The sequence below is a fragment of the Pinus tabuliformis genome, chromosome 2_1, assembly GCF_031772625.1.
Source record: "Pinus tabuliformis cultivar Carrire ecotype Pingquan chromosome 2_1, CPIR1, whole genome shotgun sequence".
NCBI lineage: Eukaryota > Viridiplantae > Streptophyta > Pinopsida > Pinales > Pinaceae > Pinus > Pinus tabuliformis.
Genome location: NC_142299.1, coordinates 573,231,596 through 573,257,327, shown reverse-complemented (window position 1 = coordinate 573,257,327; position 25,732 = coordinate 573,231,596). Strand labels below are relative to the sequence as shown.

Genomic DNA, 25,732 nt, shown 5'->3' with positions numbered 1-25,732 from the left:
GATTGGGCTGGAAGTGTAGATGATCGGAAGAGCACTTCCGGTTATGTTTTTCATATGGGTTCAGGAGCCATTTCATGGGCTTCTAAGAAACAGTCCATTGTAGCATTGTCTAAAGCAGAGGCTGAATATGTGGCAGCTACAGCAGCAGCATGTCAGGCAGTGTGGATGAGAAGAATGTTGAGAAGCTTAGGCCAAGAGCAGGCAAAAGCGACAGTGATATTTTGTGACAATAGCTCAGCTATTGCATTGTCAAAGAATTCAGTGTTTCACAAGAGAACGAAGCACATTGATACAAGGTTTCACTACATCAGAGAATTGGTGAACAATGGAGAAATTGTCCTAGAACACTGCAGGACTCAAGAACAGGTTGCGGACATCTTGACAAAGCCGCTGGATCAGAAAAGCTTTGAATTTTTGAGGAAGTGTTTGGGTATGACCGAATGCCCAGCAGTTGAAATTAAAGGGGAGTGTTGAAAATGTAATTTCAACGCCCTACGTACGCAACCAAAACCGCCTGCAAAACCACAAAACTGCCCAGGATCATATCGCACCACCATCCATGAAAAGTGGTTTCCGTATGGTTGTGCTCCGATGCGTTTTGGTGAAGGCACGTGGGTCTCACCTGACGTAATCAACTTTGACCCATCGGGAGATATCGTTCACTCATGTGAGGGCTTCCGATATCTTTCTCGTCCGTTGGATCTGCTCCACCTTCTCCAACCGTTGATTGTCCGAAGCTGCTCCAAACCTGCATACGGCAAATATTAAATTCATAGCGTGGAGTAAATCTAAGTTTTGTTGACCATACGTTTAATCAATGAAATGTCATAGTGGTAGGTAGTGTATTAAAGTTTTCACATATTGCACGTAAGTTTTTTTATGGAGGCATGGGCGCATATGCTCATTAATTAAGTTTCGTATGGGATATGGGCACGGTTTAATATTTTTTTATATTTACATACGGCATGTATTGAATGTAAAAAAAACGTATGTAATAAGTCTTTTATGTCTTGAGTGTGGATTTTTTTTTTGGTATGTATTGCACACGGGAGTAAAGACAAAACTGGTTTTTACGGCAGTAAGAAGAACCAGAGGGTGTATGCACAGCAGTGCACAAATATGTTGTAATGTTTTTGTGTGGGCATTGAAAAACAGAGGTGAAGGAAAACCATGTATGGTTTTGCAAGTGCATAAAGAAAATGGTGGAGCGTAAGTTGTTTTACACACCAGTGAATGTAAATTTTGTTTTACAGCAGTAAGCTCATGTAAACTTTTGTTACAGCAGCAAGTTGTTTTTCACAGCAGTGAATATGAAAATGATTTTACAGTGGTAAATCCCTCTCAGTAGAAGAGGATGTATTAGTTTCTTTTTGTTTTAATGAATAGAAATCTTTTATGGTGGTGAAATCCTCTGTTACTCAGTGAAATTTTTTTTAAGCTGTCTGTGTATAAAAATCCTGTGGAGGTAAAACAGAGCATTGCCTGTGTGTTTAGTTTGAATCTTGGTTTTGGTATTTTCCCCATTAAAAATACCCAACAAAAACTAAACCTACTCCTTTAGTTATCATGATTGACAGTGATGATTAACTTAGATTCAGAATAAAGAAACGCAACACAAGTGCAAAGTATCACGGCACCAGTGCTTGAAGTCAAAAACTAAAAATGCCAAGTATCACGGCACCACCGTTTGAAGTGAAAGACTAAAGACGTGGTCTCAGTGAAAGGTATCAGAAACAGCACCACTACTGTGAAGTTCAAAAGTAAAAACCTAGCTCGGTGAAAGGTATCTGAAACGCGTTGAACTTAAATCTTTCTGAAAATGACTGGAAAGGAGCTGAACTGGATTGCAAATTTTGAAAAGAATTAGATTGCAAATTTCAAAAATATTCTTAAAATTTAATAGAGATGAGTATATTTTTAAAAATTGTTGGAGATGAGTAGATTGTAGAGGTCGAAAATATTTTTAAAATTGGATGGAGATGAAGGATTTCTGAAATATTTATATAATTTATTTTTTATTTGACAAATTTTAATATATTTTTTAAATTTATAATAAAAATAAAAATAGCAAAGGCAAGGGAAGTCACTGTCAAAGTGAAAAGTACAGAAAAATGGTAAAATGCTTTTAAGGAATAAGTTACAGTTTTCCAATTATAAATTTTGAAAATATTCTAAAATTTAATAAAAATAAGTGATTTTTGAAATATTTCAAGATTAAGATCAATTTCCTCAAATCATTTTTATCCACCAAATTTCAGAACCTTTACCAACCCATGACATGATGTGAAGCATGTACAGCCAAAATTATGCGTCGTTTATGTAGTCTTCTATGGGATGGGTTGGAATGGAACCATAAATCATTCACTGTTTTACCCTAATGTGATCTTTCACCTTAAATTTTATGATTTAACCATTATTTGCCTTTGTGATTGCATTATTAGTAACATAATCACAATTTTACACTAAATTTTTCACTCAGTTTCTTCGATTCATAAGTTTAATTTTGTATATAGTTTTTCTATAAATAATATAAATTCTAGAATTTTATTATTAGAAAATATAGGCTCATGGATGAAAAGTTTATTAATAATAGAGTGGAAATTAGTATTAATCTTCATAGATATATTTTAAGGTTATTGTTTTAAAGAAATTTTCGTTTTATTTTATGTTATTTCATTTTTTCATGAGGTAATTTTTATTTCATGTTATCATTTTTTTAAAGCAATTTTGCATTTATTTTTTATAATATAAATATCTTGTGGTTGTTGACATGATGCCTATTCTCCATGATTCTCACTACTTATCATTCATGTCGAAACAACAAAATTAAATTTCACTTAGTCCTGGGGCCACCTCATTTATCTCTTAGTTCTTTATATCCATTCAATGATGTCAATATCACCAAAGTTCTTAATTCCTTTAATGGTCATCTTAAAGTTTCTCTCGTGAAAATATACAATGAGGAAGTTTTAGAGGAAATTTCAGCCTAAAAATGGTCTCCTAAGGAAAAATAATAAAATAGTAGTTAAAATAATAAAACAAGAGTAATGAATTTTGGAGGGAAAAGAAAAAAATTGCGTCAACCCCATGTAGTCTCTATGTCACCTGTGTTGGCGACTGCGTTGCTCCTCCTTCGGACCCTCTGTTGGCCAGAAACTTCAATTTCCAGCTTCTGAGTCTCACACTCTGGCTCTCGACTTTTGAAACTCAATTTCCTCAACAGGAATTCGATCTCCCTCTAGGCTTTGCACTGCCACTGTGTGCGCCAAGGTCGGCCTCTCTTTGGACGTCATTATGTCCTCTCTGCCTTGTACTCTCCGGCCTAGGAAAACTACCCATCGGATACTATCCCTGCCCCTCACTGCAAAAGATCACTTCGAAATTTTTTCCAGCCGCTGCTCTGCTTCAAAAAATCGATCTTCTGATTTTCACTCGATGTGTTCTCCAAATTCCCATCGATGTCCTTGTTATAATCCTTCAGTTGAGAACCAACCACCCAGATTAGATTCTAATCAATGTCTCAGATCATTTGGACTCGATCTGCATCTTCTTCTAAAAGTTTCACTGACAATTTAGATTAATACCCTTTGATTATTTTAATTTCTTAAGTTTAGACTCAACGTCTCATTAAAAATAATTAATTATTTTAATAAAAATGTCTCCAAGGAAAGTTTTCCAAAACGATTTCTGGGTATTAGAGAATGTATGTGTTTAAGCCTCCCTGCAAATTTTGAGATTTATAGCACATCCAATGCTACAAAAAATCAACATTCATTATTCATTATAAGGAATCAGATTAAATTTTAATTTTGATCATTAATCAATTTTTTAAGAAAAAATTATTGATTTACATTTTAACTTCAATGGTACGATATTTATAGAGGTATCACTTAATTTATATAAATGCACTAATTAGACTTTCTTTATTACATTACAGTGTTATTATCATTTTTTTATGTCAAAATAGCTAAAGAATGATTCTTCCATTGTTTTTGTTCTAGGAGAAAAAGAGGGAAAATAAACCGCCCAAGCCCAAGGCTCATAAAGATTACTGATCAGCTTCAAATAGCTTCATCAAATAAAAGGTGTTTCTTTCTAGAGGAATTTATGTGGTTGTAAGTATTAAATATATTCCAAAGATTCCATATCATAAACCATCACCATTTATTTACTCAAACCTCGTGTAAATGCTTTTACTTCTATTTGTTGATATACATAAAGATGTTCTTCCAAGCGACACAACCACAATTAGTAGAGGTTTTCTCTAGGGTATGGGAATGGAACACATGGTTACTACAAGTTTTCTCGTAATGGAAAATATTTTGGAGTGCTGCGAAACACTTTGTACTAATCAAGAGGTGTAGTTGTCTCTATTGAAAGAAATGAATATATAAATGAATATATAAGCTCAACATGTTAAAAAACTTAAAGAACGGCCTAGATTGAAAGGAGGGATGCAAGGTTTAATTAAGGAAGCAACCGTTTTGATAGTTAAAACCTCTATTGTTTGTTGCACTCAAATGGACGCTTCAAAATATTCCAAGTTGGTATTCAGGCTACCTACTCTATTAGAATAGCAATGCAATGTATATATGGATTGTTAAAATTATTTTCTATGTCTATGATTTCAAAATATTTTGGAAATGGAAAAGTTAAATAATTCACCTTTATTTTCATATTCAGATTTATGAAACTGTTAATTTTTCCTAAAATTTTCAAAATATTTCAAAAGCTTCACTTTCTCGGTCATATTTCAAAAAAAAATTCAGAGAATTATAATTAAATTAATTTCAACTTAAAATGTATGTTACATACCTCTCTATCTAATAGGCCCTTCAAAATAAATTTCTTAATCCAGTTTTATTAATGCAGATCCAAATGGATTCATGTATTTATTATGCCATAGTGCACCCACAAAAACCAGGGGAGCTACAGTAACCACAATACCCTAAAGACAAAGGTAAATTGTGACACCTGAGTGAAATATTGATCATCTTAAATATTTTTATTGTATTATTGTCTTGGAGTTTATGAATTTTTTTGATATTTTATCGTTTAAATAATGTTACAAGCGGCTGGAATTTAAAACCATTGAAATAAGTTATTGAGTTTCTAAAGTGGGAAAGTAACAAAAACGCAGTCACATTTATCTTGCATGGATTTGATGGAATGCGAAAGACCATCCTTCCAGATGTTGTGTTTACGCGATTTTTCAATGAAAACATAGATGCATGTAAATATGATTTTGTTAGATGGTATGAAAACATAACATCAACTCCTGATATAGTAAAGTTGCAGACATGTACATTGAAATATTTGATGATGGTAGAGGAGCCAGAAATACCAGAGATCAGAAGGCATGAGGAAGGCCAAATACAAATTGAGGAGATGTTAGAGAAAGAGGTAGCTTTTATTTATATTGACAATGTTTTGGACAAAGAGTAGTTGGATCATCTTTTGCCTAGGAATATGGCGAAGGAAAAAAAGTTGAGGTTGCTTGTCACTGCCAGGGAAAAAGATGTACTTAAGGCGTGCACAGTGAAAAGAAGCCATGAGTTTTTTAGCAGCTAAAAAATTCACTAATAACAAGGATGGCACAAAGAGGCAGATAAATTCTAGTCAAATGGATGCCATTATAAAGATATGTGGTGGGCTTGCAAAACTTTTGGAAGTAGTAGAGGGATATATAAGCTCTGAGGAAGGCAAACAAAAAGTGTATGCTATAGTGATGGAAGAGAAGGAAAAAAAATTGGAAGGATGAGGGTTATATCAAGAAGGATATAGTGCACTACATGTTTGCTTATGAAAATATTGTAGAGACTTTGAAAGATCCATTTCTTGATATTTGCTCATTTTTCCATGGATGGGATTGGAAGCAGTTGCAAATATTGTGGGATAAGTTGCACTGAGCCAACTAGAAAAGGGAGCACTTGCAACCAAAGAAACAAACATGAGATGCATGATGTCATCTTCGTGATTGGTAAGCAGAAGACAAAAGGATTGAGATTCACTAGTGCAAGTAAAATTCAAGATTTTTATGTCAGAGGGAAGATAAGGTATACAATATGGCAACTTAAATATAGTTCATATATAGTTTTGTTTCATAATATGGGTATCTTAATATTCAGCACAGACTTTGTTATATAACAAAATAGCATTTAGGACATTCGAAGGATCAAAGTGATTCACTCTCCATTATCAATACTTGCTTCCAAAGTAGACTTAATGTTCATTTCGCTGAGAGTTCTTATACTTGGAGCCTTACATGAGGTGCATGGCCAATGTAAGAAAATATTTGAAAAGTTGAATTTTTTTTTTTAAGCAGAAATTTCTCATCTCCCTTTCAATGTGTCGAAGTTCAAGGAGTTGAGACATTTATGTTACAAACCATAGCATTTATCAATTGTGATTCAAGCAAGTTCACCTCAAATAGTAATCCTAACAGTTTTTTCCCGTCTCAATTTACTTGGAATAACTAGAATTCTATCTCATGTGCAGTGTTATTACTTTTTATACAATCATTGAATATAATTAATTGCATAATTTGCAGATGCCTTCGAGTCTTAGACACATTGAGTTCGAATTTGACAAAAAGTGTATAAATCCCTATGACTCTGAAATCTCTTGCAATGGTCTTGGACAACCCAAAAATTTGTGAGTATTGAGATTGAGGTTTGCACAATTGAAGAAATTGCCTCAAGAGCTAGGTGATATGGTAAATAGTTTGCAAGTACTAGACCTTTCAAGTTGCCAATATCTAGAGGAGTTACCCAGATCAATTTCAAAGCTTCGATCTTTAAGAGTATTGAGAATGGAAGTGTCACAAACTAGCCCAAATGCTCAAAAGAAGTTAAGAAAGGACAAGCAAAGGCAAATCCAATCACCTTAAGAGCAAGTGGTAAGATTTTGATCAAGTGAGAAAGTTCAATATTAAAAATGAGCATCTTTTTTATCAAATATTTTTTATAGGAACTTGAAAGAGCATATTCGAAGATTGAGAAGCAATCTATGTTGGAAAGGTTATAGAATCTGTAAATTTGGCATAACCTAAGTGATTTCTCTTTATCTTCTAGCTTTGAATGACATTTTGTTTACAAATTTTTATATTCAGTTATCTTCTATATGTTTGATTCTTCTCAAAATTATGCCTTACTGTGTTTGCTTTGCAAAATCTAGTACAATTGCACTAGTGTTTGCTTTGCAACATCTGGTACAATTGCGCTAGTGTTTGCTTTGCAACATCTGGTGCAATTGCCCTAGTATTATTTTCTATGAACTCCATATTAAGTAGTGAAAAAAATACATGTCTGCTTTATACCAAAAAAAACTTTTATTTTTCCAATTACTTTATTTTTATAAAAAATTGATATAAAATTAAATTAAATTAAAATATTTTTATTATAACCAATATTATTTTAATTATTATTATTATTATTATTTTTAATATAAATATTATTCTATTATTTTTAAATATAACATTAAGGAAAACAATTGTAAACATAGAAATAATAAATATAAAACAAAAAGCAAATGATGCACACTCATTTAGATAAATCACTCTCTACAAAGATTTAATTTTCCTACAAAATGATTAAACTTGTTTTCAACCGAAAGTGAAACTCAAAATGGATCACAGCATCATAATATTGTAACGAAAGATCCTTCCAGAGTTTTCCCATAAAATTGTTCTTGATATTCAATTGCTCATGATAAAATAAAATAAAAGAAAAATATTATAATATAAAATATATTTAAAAATTACATTAGACTATAACAATATAAATTAAAATATATAATCAACCTAATGGTTGAAGCCAAATTTTGTAGATACACTCCAAAATAATGTTAAAGATTCCACTTCCATCTCAACTTAGATGGAGCGTTGTGATGATATTTTGGAATCGGTCAAGTATTGAGTGAGCCCCTACTGCATTGATACTAACTCAAACAAATACAAAATTTTATTTCTTAATTTAAATTTCTTTAAATTTGTGTGATACATATTATAATTGTTAAGCTATTAAACTTTTCTGCATTGATACCAACTCAAACAACAAAATTTTATTTTTGAATTTAAATTTCTGTGATACATATTATAATTGTTAAGTTATTAAACTTTTTTAAATGAAAATCACATACAAAATATTTTGTCCACCAACCTCCCAACTAATATGATTCATCATCTCACCAGTAAATATAATTCATCATCAAAATTCTATCTATTAGGATTCTATTTATTGCTCGATTCCCTTAACAACAAAGCTTTTAACAATTTTCGGTCTTCCAATATCAAAAATATGATATGCAGTAGCTTGCCCCATACACAGATTTATGAAAATGCTGAAGCCACATTTCCATTCTTCCACTTATAAAGAGTGTCCTATACCATATACAGTGGCTTGGTTATTTCACATCCTAATACTCTTGAATAGATTCTTGTTTTCTTCGGGAGAAGCAATAAGACGAGCGGCAATCAACCGATGTACTCTAGAGTCTATTCGATATTGATTAAATTTCTTGAATGGATCGTTGTTCTTCCGGAGAAGCACGGCCACCGCAAGAAGATCCGACCAGTTGATGATTTTGGTCTCCTTTTAAGAAATCAGTGTACCAACGAGCAGAAAGATTTGGATATCTCTTCAAATTTGTATCTTTGAAATCAACATGGTACAATCCAAAGCCGAGCTGATAACCATATAAAACCTCAAAACAATCCAACAAAGTCCATACAAAGTACCCACGAGCGTTTGATCCATTCCTACACACTCACACCCCAACTTACTAAGTTTTCCAATGGATTAATAAAAGGAATAATCTATCAAGAACGACTAAATTTGCCTCGTGACAGTTAACGTACCTGATGCCCGCGAGCAAGCTTTCGAGATAGTCATGGAGAAAGGCTATCCTGGGCTTATCATTTAATGCATCCGAAAGTGCAAGAGATTCCATGTTGGGCATGGCGTATCCTACTCACAGATCACAACACAATTTAAAAGAAGTGATAAAATTTGCAGTTCAACATTCGTCAAAGCCGACATGAAAGTAAATATAAGCACAGAAAGTACCATTTTCGTAGATTATTATGGGGGGGTTATCATAGTGTTGCTTGAAGTATTCCAATAATCGTTGCATCCCCCAGGGAACAACGGGAAGCCCACCAGCTGACAACTTTAATTAGTGTTTTAACACGACAAAACGAAGCCGCATTAGTGTAACCTTAATAGATAGAAATTCATTTATTTAACTTACAAAATACACAGATGCCTACCTCACCGATAGGGACGCCGTTCCTATACACTGCATTTATGCATATCTAGATGCGTCAGAATCCAAATCCTGCTATAATATATATACAATAAAGGCTAAAGGAAACTGTCTGTATAAGTTGTATACGTTTCCTTTGAAATTCTAATACTAGTGAAAGATAAATTGTGGCTATTACAGAGTTTTTAAAAGATGTTAACCGCAGTTATATACCTGATGAAGTTGCCAACGAATCTTCTATATAGTCTCTTGGGGTTAAATCCCTGTAACTAGGAGAATCCGAAACATAGATAGTAGTATAATGGATGAGACCAATGAAATCAGAGGATCCCCTCAACTTTTCGGATTCTTGTTTGGTAAAAGAAGGTAATCTGGAGCCTACGATCTTCTTCATACAAGAAGGGTAATCTCCGTAAATAACAGGTTCTATAAACCTGCTCAATCAGAGAATGAATTCGCACATCACAATAATGAAATTTAATCAGAGAACAGTAAGTGAATTTATCATCGTTTATTGCATTTGCAAAGTCTTACCAACCAAAATGGAAATCAATGGTCCTTTGAGTCGCAGCAATGTCCTCGGACGAGTTTGTCATGGGGACGTACCACCCACCATAGATCGAGATGCCGATGGAGCCCTTTTGCTTGCTCTGCAGATATGTTCAAAAAGATCAAAGAAACATTTTGATACTTCAAACCAGTCTGTAAAGTTCCAATCAGGCAGATTTTAAAAGGAAAGAGTCAATTAATTGAATGTTAAGAGTCAATTAATTGAATGTTAAGTCAAGTCGAGTTAAGTAATAGTTCAACTTATTGAATGTTGAGTCAAGTCATGTTAAGTAATAGTCCAATTTAGTGTGTGGTTGAATGTAAAATTACTATTTTAAGTGAGTAGCTAATTAGAAAAAATTAAATATCTTTCATCAAATTTAATGTGTGATTAAATGTCAAATTATTATTTCAAGTAAGTAGCTAATTTGAAAAAGTTAAATATCCTTGGTCAGCTTTATAAGTATTATGTGATCAATAAAAAAAACAGTGTGTCAATTATTATATTAGCTGCTGGAGCAATAAACATTTATGCGGGATTTTGGATACATGGCAAATAAGATATCAATCATACGAAAGAAAAACAAAATCATTAACATGATTACAATATAGAACCTGAAACTTCCGTCGGTAAAGCTCTACTGTTGCTGCATGAGCTAACAGAACATAATGACCAGCGATGTATGGTTCCACTGTGGAGTTGCCAGCACTACAGTTGCCCGCGAAGCCAAAGGGATAAGAACATCTTTTGGGTGGCCAGTAACCAAAATCATAACCAGCAGAGGTAAATGCATTGGCTTCGTTAAAAGTTGTCCAGAACTTCACTCTGTCGCCAAATTCTCTAAAACAAACTTTTGCATATGCTCTGAAATCCTCCCTGCACCCAAACATGCCATTGCAAACTGTGATTTGTGTTTTTGATAGAGAATATATTGTGAATTATTATAGTTTATCAATAGTAAAATGAAATGGAAGAGAATTACACTATCTTTGGACTAAGCCATCCTCCATAGTCATCTTCCAAACTCTGGGGCAGATCGAAGTGATATAGTGTGATGTGCGGTTCAATACCTGCGAAAATTGCACCCATCAATAGCATTGCAACGATATCCTTAGCATTTCTCAGAGGCCTTGAAGGTCAGGTATATTACCATGGTTGATAAGTTCGTTAATAAGATTATTGTAGTATTCAAGCCCCTTGGGATTCACGGCGCCCCTTCCATCTGCAGGAATGCATCCAGTATGTTAAAAAGAATTCAATAAACAGATTACTGCTAACTTTTTGTCGATTGAACATTAAGAAATATTCATGTGTCTGTGTTACCAGGTATAACCCTAGACCAGGATATGGAAAATCTGTATGCGTCTAACCCCATTTCATTCATTAGACCAACGTCCTCCTGGCAAGCAATAACATCCAGGTGACAATGGCGATTATAAGCGATAAGGTCTCCAAATGTCAAGTTTCACCCAAAAGATAGGAGCATTAGAAATTACTTTATAATGGTGATATTGATCTGCTGCTACATCCCCCGTGCTTCCATCCGGCATATAACCTGTCAATTATTCAATGTTTAACATCGGTGTTAAAAATTTGAATTGTGAAAAGAGTTTTTTGAGCCTACCTGCGTGGGTGTAAGTGTCCCAAATACTGGGCTTTCGGCCATCTACTGCTGCAGCGCCTTCAATCTGCAGGTGTCACGCAGAAACAAGTAATATATTGCAAATCTTTATATAAATACGCAATGTTTATGCAGCAACATGGAAACAAGAAGTGATTGAGATAAGGGTTGAGGGACCTGGTAAGCAGATGTTCCTGCGCCGAAGATAAAGTTTGAAGGGAAGTCACTTCTGCTGATCGTCAACTTAGATTGCAATCCATGCACTTGAATATTATGATGGCTAAAACAATGGATTGCAATTAACGCCCAAAAGACCAGTGCCTCCATCTTGGGCATACTGACAATTATTTCGTCTTGCAATCGATGGAAGTTATTGCCTGAACTAAAAACTAAATCTACTCCTTTATTATCGTAATTGACAGTCATGATTAACTTAGATTCAGAATAAACAAACGCAACACAAGTGCAAAGTATCACGGCACCAGTGCTTGAAGTCAAAAACTAAAAATGCAAAGTATCACGCCACCACCGTTTGAAGTGAAAGACTAAAAACGTGATCTCAGTGAAAGGTATCAGAAACGTCACCTCTACTTGGAAGTTAAAAACTAGAAACCTAGCTCGGTGAAAGGTATCTGAAACGCGTTGAACTTAATTTTAGTGTTTTGAAAAGTATCAGAAAGGAGCTGAACTTGATTGGAAATTTTGTAAAGAACTGATTGCAAATTTCAAAAATATTTTGAAATGGGATGCAGATGAGTAATTTCTGAAATGTTTGCCTAACTCATTTTTATTTGACAAATTTTAAAATATTTTCAAAATTTATAATCAAAATAAAACTAGCAAAGGCATTTGACAAATTTTAAAATATTTTTAAAATTTATAATCAAAATAAAAGTAGCAAAGGCAAAGCAAGTCAAGTCACTGTCAAAGTGAAAAGTACAGGTCAAATACCTTTAAAGAATAAGTTAAAATAAGTTACAGCCTTTCAATTACAGATTTTAAAAATATTCTCAAAGGCATTTGACAAATTTTAAAATATTTTCAAAATTTATAATCAAAATAAAAGTAGCAAAGGTAAAGCAAGTCAAGTCACTGTCAAAGTGAAAAGTACAGGTAAAATACTTTTAAAGAATAAGTTACAGCCTTTCAATTACAAATTTTAAAAATATTTTGAAATTAGATAAAAATAATTGATTTCCCAAATATTTTAATCTCTCTAAAAAAATAAGTTACAGCCTTTCAATTACAAATTTTTAAAATATTCTGAAATTAAATAAAAATAATTGATTTCCCAAATATTTTAATCTCTCCAAAAAATAAGTTACAGCCTTTCAATTACAAATTTTAAAAATATTCTGAAATTAGATAAAAATAATTGATTTCCCAAATATTTTAATCTCTCCAAAAAAAAATAAGTTACAGCCTTTCAATTACAAATTCTAAAAATATTCTGAAATTAGATAAAAATAATTGATTTCCCAAATATTTTAATCTCTCCAAAAAAAATAAGTTACAGCCTTTCAATTACAAATTTTAAAAATATTCTGAAATTAGATAAAAATAATTGATTTCCCAAATATTTTAATCTCTCCCAAAACAAATCAGTTACCGTCTTCAATTACAAATTTTAAAAATATTCTGAAATTAAATAAAAATAATTGATTTCCCAAATATTTTAACCTCTCTAGAAAAAATAAGGTCAATTTCCTGAAATCATTTTTATCTACCAAGTTTTACAATCTTTCCAAAATCTAAAAATAAACATGAAATTGGCTTCCAAAAGAACCCCGCATGTTAAAGTCAAAAGTATAGAAAATGGTAGTATGTAGTATTCTATGGCGAACCTTTTGGCACCCCAGGATGGCTTGGAATGGAACCATAAAGCATTTTCAGCTTAAATTTTATGATTTAACCATTCTTTGCCTTTGGGATTGGATTATTATCACAATTTTACATCAAATTTTCGAGTAAGTTTCTTTAATTTATAAGATTAATTTTGTATACAGTTTTTCTTCAAATAATAATAAATTTTAGAATTTTGTTATTAGAAAATATAGGTTTATGGATAAAAGGTTTACTAATAATAGAGTGGAAATTAGTATTAATGTTGGTAGATATATTTTAAAGTTATTATTGGAAGAAACTTTCATTTTACATTTACGTTATTATTTTTTTATAGAGCAATTTTGAGTTTATTTTTCATAATATATAGATGTTAGGTGTAATCTAAATCACAAACCAAATATATTTGTGGTTGTTGATATGTTGTTTATTTTTTTATGATTTTTACTATTTATTATTCACGTTGAAAAAGCAAAATTTCATCTAATAGTTGGGTCATTTCATTTATTTTTTAGTTTTTCATAGTTTTTCAATGATGCTAGTATCAATAAAGTTCTTAATTTTTTTAATGGTCATTTTAAAAATTCTCCCATGAAAATATTTAATGAGGAAGCATTAAAGGAAATTTCAACCTAAAAGTGGCCTCTTAAGGAAAAATAATAAAATAATAGTTAAAATAATAAAACAAGAGTGTTGGGTCCCTATAATACTAGTGATTACCCCATTACTATTGTAGTTATAACCCTTATTAATATTGTTGTTCCGCTATTGCCCCCATATTGTTATTACTGTGCCCCATAGAATCTCTCTATTGTTATTTTTGTGGCTTTATATTATTATTGTTAGGTCCGCTGGATTATATTGTGACTCCTTAGACTCCTATATATAGAAAGGAGGTTTTGTCATTTGTATCATCCAAGAATTGTTCATTTATGTAATGTAAAGGAGGTTGCCCCCTCGAAGAGGCTGAATTCTAAAGCGTTGATCTATCTTTTCTATCTTTTCTTGAGCTGGTTTCATAACATTTGGTATGAGAGCTTTGGATTCTAGGGTTTTGCTGCCCCAAACAGGTCATCGTGGAATTATCGCTATAACTTTTTTCCTACGACGTTTCAGAAGTTGCAAAAAAATCCCATTTGAGAATAAATCGCGCTGAACCTCGGGTTCGAATTTCAGAGCTTTTCGCACTATATTTGCGGAAATATGATCTGAGGAAGTTGGTCTTTTTGCAGACTCCTAAATTACATTCCAAACAGGTGACCTGGGGAAAATCGTCATAACTTTCTCTCTGGGAATCGGATTGAAATTTTGTAAGAAGGTACAGAAATAGGATGGACTGTAGTTTCTTGTATGCATTTTTCAGATCCAAAGGTCGAAACAGTGACTTGTAGCACGTCGTACAAGTTTGCTCTACTGAACTAGTCTATAATCAAGTCACTGTGGGAGATTTCGCATAACTCTTCCTTGGAGAATCCAATTTGGGTCAAACTTGTGGCATTGGAAAGAGGACACAAATGGCTACTACTGGTCACAAATTCAGAACTAGATGATCGGAAAATACAGAGATACATCAGAGGCAATATTGAGCTCCTAAAAAGTGAAAAAAGGTGTCTAGATTTTCTTAAATTTTTGTTTGAGCTTGGTTTGAAAATTTATTTTGAAGGAATTCATGATTAAATTGACAGTCATGATTAACTTAGATTCAGAATAAAGAAACGCAACACAAGTGCAAATTATCACAGCACCAGTGCTTGAAGTCAAAAACTAAAAATGCAAAGTATCACGCCACCACCGTTTGAAGTGAAAGACTAAAAACGTGATCTCAGTGAAAGGTATCAGAAACAACACCACTACTGTGAAGTTCAAAACTAAAAACTTAGCTCGGTGAAAGGTATCTGAAACGCGTTGAACTTAAATCTTTCTGAAAATGACTGGAAAGGAGCTGAACTGGATTGCAAATTTTGAAAAGAATTAGATTGCAAATTTCAAAAATATTCTTAAAATTTAATAGAGATGAGTATATTTTTAAAAATTGTTGGAGATAAGTAGATTGTGGAGGTCGAAAATATTTTTAAAATTGGATGGAGATGAAGGATTTCTGAAATATTTATATAATTTATTTTTTATTTGACAAATTTTAATATATTTTTTAAATTTATAATAAAAATAAAAATAGCAAAGGCAAGGCAAGTCACTGTCAAAGTGAAAAGTACAGAAAAATGGTAAAATGATTTTAAGGAATAAGTTACAGTTTTCCAATTATAAATTTTGAAAATATTCTAAAATTTAATAAAAATAAGTGATTTTTGAAATATTTCAAGATTAAGATCAATTTCCTCAAATCATTTTTATCCACCAAATTTCAGAACCTTTACCAACCCATGACATGATGTGAAGCATGTACAGCCAAAATTATGCGTCGTTTATGTAGTCTTCTATGGGATGGGTTGGAATGGAACCATAAATCATTCACTGTTTTACCCTAATGTGATCTTTCACCGTAAGTTTTATGGTTTAAACATTCTTTGCCTTTGTGATTGCATTATTAGTAACATAATCACAATTTTTACACTAAATTTTTCACTCAGTTTCTTCAATTCATAAGTTTAATTCTGTATATTGTTTTTCTATAAATAATATAAATTTTAGAATTTTATTATTAGAAAATATAAGCTCATGGATGAAAAGTTTATTAATAATAGAGTGGAAATTAGTATTAATCTTCATAGATATATTTTAAGGTTATTGTTTTAAAGAAATTTTTGTTTTATTTTTATGTTATTTCATTTTTCACGAGGTAATTTTTATTTCATGTTATCATTTTTTAAAGCAATTTTGCGTTTATTTTTTATGATATAGATATCTTGTGGTTTTTCACATGATGCCTATCATCCATGATTCTTACTACTTATCATTCATGTCAAAACAACAAAATTTCCCAAATTTCACTTAGTCATGGGGCCACCTTATTTATCTCTTAGTTCTTCATATCCATTCAATGATGTCAATATCACCAAAGTTCTTAATTCCTTTAATGGTCATCTTAAAGTTTCTCTCGTGAAGATATACAATGAGGAAGTTTTAGAGGAAATTTCAGCCTAAAAGTGGTCTCCTAAAGAAAAATAATAAAGTAATAGTTAAAATAATAAAACAAGAGTTATGAATTTTGGAGGGAAAAGAAAAAATTGCGTCAACCCCATGCAGTCTCTATGTCACCTCTGTTGGGGACTGCGTTGCTCCTCCTTCGGACCCTCTGCTGGCCAAAAACTTTGATTTCCAGCCTCTCGGTCTCACACTCTGGCTCTCGACTTTTGAAACTCAATTTCCTCAGCAGGAATTCAAACTCCCTCTAGGCTTTGCACTGCCACTGCATGGGCCAACGTCGGCCTCTCTTTGGACGTCATTATGTCCTCTCTTCCTTGTACTCTCCAGCCTAGGAAAACTACCCATCGGATACTATCCCTGCCCCTCACTGCAAAAGATCACTTCGAAATTTTTACCAACAGCTGCTCTGCTTCAGAAAATCGATCTTCTAATTTTCACTCAATGTGTTCTCCAAATGCCCATTGATGTCCTTGTTATAATCCTCCAGTTGAGAACCAACCACCCAGATTAGATTCTAATCAATGGCTCAGATCATTTGGACTCGATCTGCATCTCCTTCTAGAAGTTTCACTCACAATTTAGATTAATACCCTTTGATTATTTTAATTTCCTAGACTCAAGGTCTCATTAAAAATAATTAATTATTTTAATAAAAATGTCTCCAGAGAGAATTTTCCAAAACGATTTCTGGGTATTAGAGAATGTATGTGTTTAAGCCTCCCTGCAAATTTGAGATTTATAGCACATCGATGCTACCAGAAATCAACATTCATTATAAGGAATTAGATAAAATTTTAATTTTGATCATTAATCAATTTTTTAAGAAAAAATTATTGATTTACATTTTAACTTCAATGGTACGATATTTATATAGGTATCACTTAATTTATATAAATGCACTAATTACACTTTCTTTATTAAATTACAGTGTTATTATCATTTTTTTATGTCGAGATAGCTAAAAGAATGATTCTTCCATTGTTTTTGTTCCAGGAGAAAAAGAGGGAAAATAAACGGCCAAAGCCCAAGGCTCATAAAGATTACTGGTCAGCTTCAAATAGCTTCATCAAATAAAAGGTGTTTTTTTCCAAAGGAATTAATGTGGTTGTAAGTATTAAATATATTCCAAAGATTCCATATCATAAACCATCACCATTTATTTACTCAAACCTCCTGTAAATGCTCTTACTTCTATTTGTTGATATACATAAAGATGTTCTTCCAAGTGACACAACCACAATTATTAGAGGTTTTCTCTAGGGTATGGGAATGGAACACATGGTTACTACAAGTTTTTTCGTAATGGAAAATATTTTGGAGTGTTACGAAACACTTTGTACTAATCAAGAGGTGTGGTTGTCTCTATTGAAAGAAATGGATATATTAGCCCAACATGTTAAAAAACTTAAAGAACAGCCTAGATTGAAAGGAGGGATGCAGGCTTTAATTAAGGAAGCAACCGTTTTGATAGTTAAAGCCTCTATTGTTTGTTGCACTCAAATGGACACTTCAAAATTTTCCAAGTTGGTATTTAGGGTACCCACTCTATTAGAATAGCAATGCAATGTATATATGGATGTTAAAATTATTTTCTATGTCTATGATTTCAAAATATTTTGGAAATGGAAAAGTTAAATAGTTCACCTTTTTTTTCTTAATCAGATTTATGAAACTGTTAATTTTTCCTAAAATTTTCAAAATATTTCAAAAGCTTCACTTTCTTAGTCATATTTCAAAAATATTTCAGAGAATTATAATTAAATTAAATTCAACTTAAAATGTATGTTACATACCTCTTTATCTAATAGGCCCTTAAAAATAAATTTCTTAATCCAGTTTTATTAATGCAGATCCAAATGGATTCGTGTATTTATTATGCCATAGTGCACCCACAAAAACCAGGGGAGCTACAATAACCACAATACCCTAAAGACAAAGGTAAATTATGACACCTGAGTGAAATATTGATCATCTTAAATATTTTTATTGTATTATTATGTTGGAGTTCGTGAAATTTTTTGATATTTTATCGTTTAAATAATGTTACAAACAGCTGGAATTTAAAACCATTGAAATAAGTTATTGAGTTTCTAGAGTGGGAGAGTAACAAAAACGCAGTCACATTTATCTTGCATGGATTTGATGGAATGCGAAAGACCATCCTTCCAGATGTTGTGTTTACACGGTTTTTCAATGAAAACATAGATGCATGTAAATATGATTTTGTTAGATTGTATGAAAACATAACATCAACTCCTGATATAGTAAAGTTGCAGACATGTACATTGAAATATTTGATGATGGTAGAGGAGCCAGAAATACCAGAGATCAGAAGGCATGAGGAAGGCCAAATACAAATTGAGGAGATGTTAGAGAAAGAGGTAGCTTTTATTTATATTGACCATGTTTTGGACACAGATTAGTTGGATCATCTTTTGCCTAGGAATATGGCGAAGGAAAAAAAGTTGAGGTTGCTTGTCACTGCCAGGGAAAAAGATGTACTTAAGGCATGCACAGTGAAAAGGAAAGTCTATGCTATGAAACCACTTTCATATATAGAAGCCATGAGTTTTTTAGCAGCTAAAAAAAAGTTTTCAGTAATAACAAGGATGGCACAAAGAGGCAGATAAATTCTAGTCAACTGGATGACATTATAAAGATATGTGGTGGGGTTCCAAAACTTTTGGAAGTAGTAGCAGGATACATAAGCTCCGAGGAAGAAAAACAAAAAGTGTATGCTACAGTGATGGAAGAGAAGGAAAAAAACTGGAAGGATGAGGGTGATATCAGGAAGGATATAGTGCACTACGTATTTGCTTATGAAAATATTGCAGAGACTTTGAAGGATCCATTTCTTGATATTTGCTCATTTTTTCATGGATGGGATTGGGAAGCAGTTGCAAATATTGTGGGAGAAGTTGCACTGAATCAACTAGAAAAGAGAGCACTTGTAACCAAAAACACAAACATGACCGCAAGGATGCATGATGTAATCTTCATGATTGGTAAGCAGAAGACAAAGGGATTGAGATTCACTAGTGCAAGTAAAATTCAAGATTTTTATGTTAGAGGGAAGATGAGGTTTACAATATGGTAACTTAAATATAGTTCATATATAGTTTTGTTTCATAATATGGGTATCTTAATATTCAGGACTGACTCTGTTATATGAAAAAATAGCATTTAGGACATTCGAAGGATCAAAGGGATATGGTTGAGTGAAGATCACTCTCCATTATCAATACCTGCTTCCAAACTAGACTTAATGTACAGTTCGCTGAGAGTTCTTAGACTTGGAGCCTTACATGAGGTGCATGGCCAATGTAAGAAAATATTTGAAAAGTTGAATTTTTTTTCAAGCAGAAATTTCTCATCTCCCTTTCAATGTGTTGAAGTTCAAGGAGTTGAGACATTTATGTTACAAACCATAGCATTTATCAATTGTAATTCAAGCAAGTTCACTTCAAATAGTAATCCTGGTGGTTTTTTCCCATCTCAATTTACTTGGAATAACTAGAATTCTATCTCATGTGCAGTGTTATTACTTTTTATACAATCATTACATATAATTAATTGCATAATTTGCAGATGCCTTCGAGTCTTAGACACATCGAGTTCGAATTTGACAGAAAGTGTATAAATCCCTATGACTCTAAAATCTCTTGCAATGGTCTTGGACAACCCAAAAATTTGCGAGTATTGAGATTGAGGTTTGTACAATTGAAGAAATTGCCTCAAGAGCTAGGTGATCTGGTAAATAGTTTGCAAGAACTAGACCTTTCAAGTTGCCAATATCTAGAGGAGTTACCCAGATCAATTTCAAAGCTTCGATCTTTAAGAGTATTGAGAATGGAAGTGTCACAAACTAGTCCAAATGCTCAAAAGAAGTTAAGCAAGGACAAGCAAAGGCAAATCCAATCACCTTAAGAGCAAGTGGTAAAATACTGTAAGATTTTGATCAAGTGAGAAAGTTCAATATTAAAAATGAGCATCTTTTTTATCAAATATTTTTTATAGGAACTTGAAATAGCATATTTGAAGATTGAGAAGCAATCTATGTTGGAAAGGTTATAGAATTTGTAAATTTGGCATAACCTAAGTGATTTCTCTTTATCTTCTAGCTTTGAATGACATTTTGTTTACAAATTTTTATATTCAGTTATCTTCTATATGTTTGATTCTTCTCAAAATTATGCCTTACTGTGTTTGCTTTGCAACATCTGGTGCAATTGCCCTAGTATTATTTTCTATGAACTCCATATTAAGTAGTGAAAAAAATACATGTCTACTTTATACCAAAAAAAAACTTTTATTTTTCCAATTACTTTATCTTTATAAAAAATTAATATAAAATTAAATTAAATTAAAATATTTTAATTATAGCCAATATTAGTTTAATTATTATTATTATTTTTATTTTTTAATATAAATATTATTCTATTATTTTTAAATATAACATTAAGCGAAAACAATTATAGACATAGAAATAATAAAAATAATAAATATAAAACAAAAAGCAAATGATGCACAATCATTTAGATAAATCACTATACAAAGATTTAATTTTCCTACAAAATGATTAAACTTGTTTTCAACCGAAAGTGAAACTCAAAATGGATCCCAGCATCATAATATTGTAAGGAAAGATCCTTCAAGAGTTTTCCCATAAAATTGTTCTTGATATTCAATTGCTCATAATAAAATAAAAGAAAAGAAAAATATTATAATATAAAATATATTTAAAAATTACATTAGAATATAACAATATAAATTAAAATATATAAATATAAAATATATTTAAAAATTACATTAGAATCTAACAATATAAATTAAAATATATAATCAACCTAATGGTTGAAGCCAAATTTTGTAGATACTCTCCAAAATAATGTTAAAGATTCCACTTTCATCTCAACTTAGATGGAGCGTTGTGATGATATTTTGGAATCGATCAAGTATTGAGTGAGCCCCTACTGCATTGATACTAACTCAAACAAATACAAAATTTTATTTCTTAATTTAAATTTCTTTAAACTTCTGTGATACATATTATAATGGTTAAGCTATTAAACATTTTTAAATGAAAATCACATGGAAAATATTTTGTCCACCAACTTCCCAACTAATAGGATTCATCATCCAACCAGTAAATATAATTCATCATCAGAATTCTATCTATTAGGATTCTATCTATTGCTCGATTCCCTTAACAACAAAGCTTTTAACAATTTTCGGTCTTCCAATATCAAAAATATGATATGCAGTAGCTTGCCCCATACACAGATTTATGAAAATGCTGAAGCCACATTTCCATTCTTCCACTTATAAAGAGTGTCCTATACCATATACAGTGGCTTGGTTATTTCACATTCTAATACTCTTGAATAGATTCTTGTTTTCTTCGGGAGAAGCAATAAGACGAGCGGCAATCAACCGATGTACTCTGGAGTTTATACGATATTGATTAAATTTCTTGAATGGATCGTTGTTCTTCCGGAGAAGCACGGCCACCGCAAGAAGATCCGACCAGTTGATGATTTTGGTCTCCTTTTAAGAAATCAGTGTACCAACGAGCAGAAAGATTTGGATATCTCTTCAAATTTGTATCTTTGAAATCAACATGGTACAATCCAAAGCCGAGCTGATAACCATATAAAACCTCAAAACAATCCAACAAAGTCCATACAAAGTACCCACGAGCGTTTGATCCATTCCTACACACTCACACCCCAACTTACTAAGTTTTCCAATGGATTAATAAAAGGACAAATCTATCAAGAACGACTAAGTTTGCGTCGTGACAGTTAACGTACCTGATGCCCGCGAGCAAGCTTTCGAGATAGTCATGGAGGAAGGCTATCCTGGGCTTATCATTTAATGCATCCGAAAGTGCAAGAGATTCCATGTTGGGCATGGCGTATCCTACTCACAGATCACAACACAATTTAAAAGAAGTGATAAAATTTGCAGTTCAACATTCGTCAAAGCCGACATGAAAGTAAATATAAGCACAGGAAGTACCATTTTCGTAGATTATTATGGGGGGGTTATCATAGTGTTGCTTGAAGTATTCCAATAATCGTTGCATCCCCCAGGGAACAACGGGAAGCCCACCAGCTGACAACTTTAATTAGTGTTTTAACACGACAAAACGAAGCCGCATTAGTGTAACCTTAATAGATAGAAATTCATTTATTTAACTTACAAAATACACAGATGCCTACCTCACCGATAGGGACGCCGTTCCTATACACTGCATTTATGATATCTAGATGCGTCAGAATCCAAATCCTGCTATAATATATATACAATAAAGGCTAAAGGAAACTGTCTGTATAAGTTGTATACTTTTCCTTTGAAATTCTAATACTAGTGAAAGATAAATTGTGGCTATTACGGAGTTTTTAAAAATGTTAACCGCAGTTATATACATGATGTAGTTGCCAAGGAATCTTCCAAATAGTCTCTATTGTGTAGTTCCCTGTAACTAGGAGAATCCGAAACATAGATAGTAGTATAATGGATGAGACCAATGAAATCAGAGGATCCCCTCAGCTTTTCGGATTCTTGTTTGGTAAAAGAAGGTAATCTGGAGCCTACAATCTTCTTCATACAAGAAGGGTAATCTCCATAAATAACAGGTTCTATAAACCTGCTCAGTCAGAGAATGAATTCGCACATCACAATAATGAAATTTAATCAGAGAACAGTAAGTGAATTTATCATCGTTTATTGCATTTGCTGATTCCAAGTAAAGTCTTACCAACCAAAATGGAAATCAATGGTCCTTTGAGTCGCAGCAATGTCCTCGGACGAGTTTGTCATGGGTACGTACCACCCAGCATAGATCGAGATGCCGATGGAGCCCTTTTGCTTGCTCTGCAGATATGTTCAAAAAGATCAAAGAAACATTTTGATACTTCAAACCAGTTTGTAAAGTTCCAATCAGGGAGATTTTAAAATGAAAGAGTCAATTAACTGAATGTTGAGTCAATCGAGTTAAATAATAATCGAATTTAGTGTGTGGTTATAATCGAATTTAGTGTGTGGTTGAATGTCAAATTATTATTTCAAGTTAATAGCTAGTTAAAAAAAATTGAATATTTTAATGTGTGATTAAATGTCAAATTATTATTTCAAAAGTGAGTAGCTAATTAGAAAAAGTTAAATATCCTTCCTCAAATTTATAAGTTTTATGTGATCAATAAAAAAAACCAGTGCGTCAATTATTATATTAGCTGCTGCTGGAGCAATAAACATTTATGCAGGATTTTGGATACATGGCAAATAAGATATCAATCATATGAAAGAAAAACAAAATCATTAACATGATTACAGTATAGAACCTGAAACTTCCGTCGGTAAAGCTCTACGGTTGCTGCATGAGATAACAGAACATAATGACCAGCGATGTATGGTTCCACTGTGGAGTTGCCAGCACTACAGTTGCCCGCGAAGCCAAAGGGATAAGAACATCTTTTGGGTGGCCAGAAACCAAAATCATAACCAGCAGAGGTAAATGCATTGGCTTCGTTAAAAGTTGTCCAGAACTTCACTCTGTCGCCAAATTCTCTAAAACAAACTTCTGCATATGCTCTGAAATCCTCCCTGCACCCAAACATGCCATTACAAACTGTGATTTGTGTTTTTGATAGAGAATATATTGTGAATTATTATAGTTTATCAATAGTAAAATGAAATGGAAGAGAATTACACTATCTTTGGACTAAGCCATCCTCCATAGTCATCTTCCAAACTCTGGGGCAGATCGAAGTGATATAGTGTGATGTGCGGTTCAATACCTGCGAAAATTGCACCCATCAATAGCATTGCAACGATATCCTTAGCATTTCTCAGAGGCCTTGAAGGTCAGGTATATTACCATGGCTGATAAGTTCGTTAATAAGATTATTGTAGTATTCAAGCCCCTTGGGATTCACGGCGCCCCTTCCATCTGCAGGAATGCATCCAGTATGTTAAAAAGAATTCAATAAACAGATTACTGCTAACTTTTTGTCGATTGAACATTAAGAAATATTCATGTGTCTGTGTTACCAGGTATAACCCTAGACCAGGATATGGAAAATCTGTATGCGTCTAACCCCATTTCATTCATTAGACCAACGTCCTCCTGGCAAGCAATAACATCCAGGTGACAATGGAGATTATAACCGATAAGGTCTCCAAATGTCAAGTTTCACTCAAAAGATAGGAGCATTAGAAATTACTTTATAATGGTGATATTGATCTGCTGCTACATCCCCCGTGCTTCCATCCGGCATATAACCTGTCAATTATTCAATGTTTAACATCGATGTTAAAAATTTGAATTGTGAAAAGAGTTTTTTGAGCCTACCTGCATGGGTGTAAGTGTCCCAAATACTGGGCTTTCGGCCATCTACTGCTGCAGCGCCTTCAATCTGCAGGTGTCATGCAGAAACAAGTAATATATTGCAAATCTTTATATAAATACGCAATATTTATGCAGCAACATGGAAACAAGAAGTGATTGAGGTAAGGGTTGAGGGACCTGGTAAGCAGATGTTCCTGCGCCGAAGATAAAGTTTGAAGGGAAGTCACTTCTGCTGATCGTCAACTTAGATTGCAATCCATGCACTTGAATATTATGATGACTAAAACAATGGATTGCTATTAACGCCCAAAAGACCAGTGCCTCCATCTTGGGCATACTGACAATTATTTCGTCTTGCAATCCATGGAATTTATTGCCTGAACTAAAAACTAAATCTACTCCTTTAGTTATCGTAATTGACAGTCATGATTAACTTAGATTCAGAATAAACAAACGCAACACAAGTGCAAAGTATCACGGCACCAGTGCTTGAAGTCAAAAACTAAAAATGCAAAGTGTCACGCCACCACCGTTTGAAGTGAAAGACTAAAAACGTGATCTCAGTGAAAGGTATCAGAAACGTCACCTCTACTTGGAAGTTAAAAACTAGAAACCTAGCTCGGTGAAAGGTATCTGAAACGCGTTGAACTTAATTTTAGTGTAGTGAAAAGTATCAGAAAGGAGCTGAACTTGATTGGAAATTTTGTAAAGAACTAGATTGCAAATTTCAAAAATATTTTGAAATGGGATGCAGATGAGTAATTTCTGAAATGTTTGCCTAACTCATTTTTATTTGACAAATTTTAAAATATTTTTAAAATTTATAATCAAAATAAAACTAGCAAAGGCATTTCACAAATTTTAAAATATTTTCAAAATTTATAATCAAAATAAAAGTAGCAAAGGCAAAGCAAGTCAAGTCACTGTCAAAGTGAAAAGTATAGGTCAAATACCTTTAAAGAATAAGTTAAAATAAGTTACAGCCTTTCAATTACAA

The 25,732-nt window shown here is 32.7% G+C and overlaps 2 protein-coding genes and 1 pseudogene across 2 annotated transcripts; all 3 read right to left on the bottom strand.

Moving 5' to 3' along the window:
* The window catches only part of LOC149201752 (beta-glucosidase 22-like), a 134,774-nt pseudogene extending 131,481 nt beyond the window's left edge, over window positions 1–3,293 (bottom strand).
* A 4,936-nt stretch (window positions 3,294–8,229) lies between these two features.
* On the bottom strand, window positions 8,230–12,046 carry LOC149201751 (beta-glucosidase 22-like). Its single transcript, XM_089399813.1, has 13 exons — window positions 11,613–12,046; window positions 11,439–11,502; window positions 11,311–11,369; window positions 11,138–11,213; window positions 10,965–11,036; window positions 10,797–10,884; window positions 10,429–10,690; window positions 9,799–9,914; window positions 9,478–9,698; window positions 9,269–9,297; window positions 9,066–9,168; window positions 8,858–8,966; window positions 8,230–8,758 (listed from the first exon to the last, which is right to left on the bottom strand). Exons 1-13 carry the CDS (start codon window positions 11,859–11,861, stop codon window positions 8,509–8,511), a joined length of 1,698 nt encoding a protein of 565 aa, XP_089255939.1. The 5' UTR covers window positions 11,862–12,046; the 3' UTR covers window positions 8,230–8,508.
* Window positions 12,047–21,539: 9,493 nt separating this feature from the next.
* Window positions 21,540–25,483, bottom strand: LOC149201750 (beta-glucosidase 22-like). Its single transcript, XM_089399812.1, has 13 exons — window positions 24,913–25,483; window positions 24,739–24,802; window positions 24,611–24,669; window positions 24,438–24,513; window positions 24,265–24,336; window positions 24,097–24,184; window positions 23,729–23,990; window positions 23,146–23,261; window positions 22,814–23,034; window positions 22,607–22,635; window positions 22,404–22,506; window positions 22,196–22,304; window positions 21,540–22,096 (listed from the first exon to the last, which is right to left on the bottom strand). The coding sequence occupies exons 1-13, from the start codon at window positions 25,069–25,071 to the stop codon at window positions 21,847–21,849; spliced, it is 1,608 nt and encodes a 535-aa protein (XP_089255938.1). The 5' UTR covers window positions 25,072–25,483; the 3' UTR covers window positions 21,540–21,846.
* Window positions 25,484–25,732: the final 249 nt, after the last annotated feature.

What these genes read in the sequence shown, in the direction of transcription:
- LOC149201751 (XM_089399813.1), bottom strand. Translation starts at nt 11,861, where the DNA reads ATGACTGTCAATTACGATAATAAAGGAGTAGATTTAGTTTTTAGTTCA. An exon ending in TTCGTTGGCAACTTCATCAG is followed by an intron (nt 9,298 to 9,477) that starts GTATATAACTGC and finishes GCATAAATGCAG; the next exon opens with TGTATAGGAACGGCGTCCCT. An exon ending in CATAATAATCTACGAAAATG is followed by an intron (nt 8,967 to 9,065) that starts GTACTTTCTGTG and finishes ATCTGTGAGTAG; the next exon opens with GATACGCCATGCCCAACATG.
- LOC149201750 (XM_089399812.1), bottom strand. Translation starts at nt 25,071, where the DNA reads ATGCCCAAGATGGAGGCACTGGTCTTTTGGGCGTTAATAGCAATCCAT. An exon ending in TAACGAACTTATCAGCCATG is followed by an intron (nt 24,185 to 24,264) that starts GTAATATACCTG and finishes CAATTTTCGCAG; the next exon opens with GTATTGAACCGCACATCACA. An exon ending in TGGCTTAGTCCAAAGATAGT is followed by an intron (nt 23,991 to 24,096) that starts GTAATTCTCTTC and finishes GTTTGGGTGCAG; the next exon opens with GGAGGATTTCAGAGCATATG.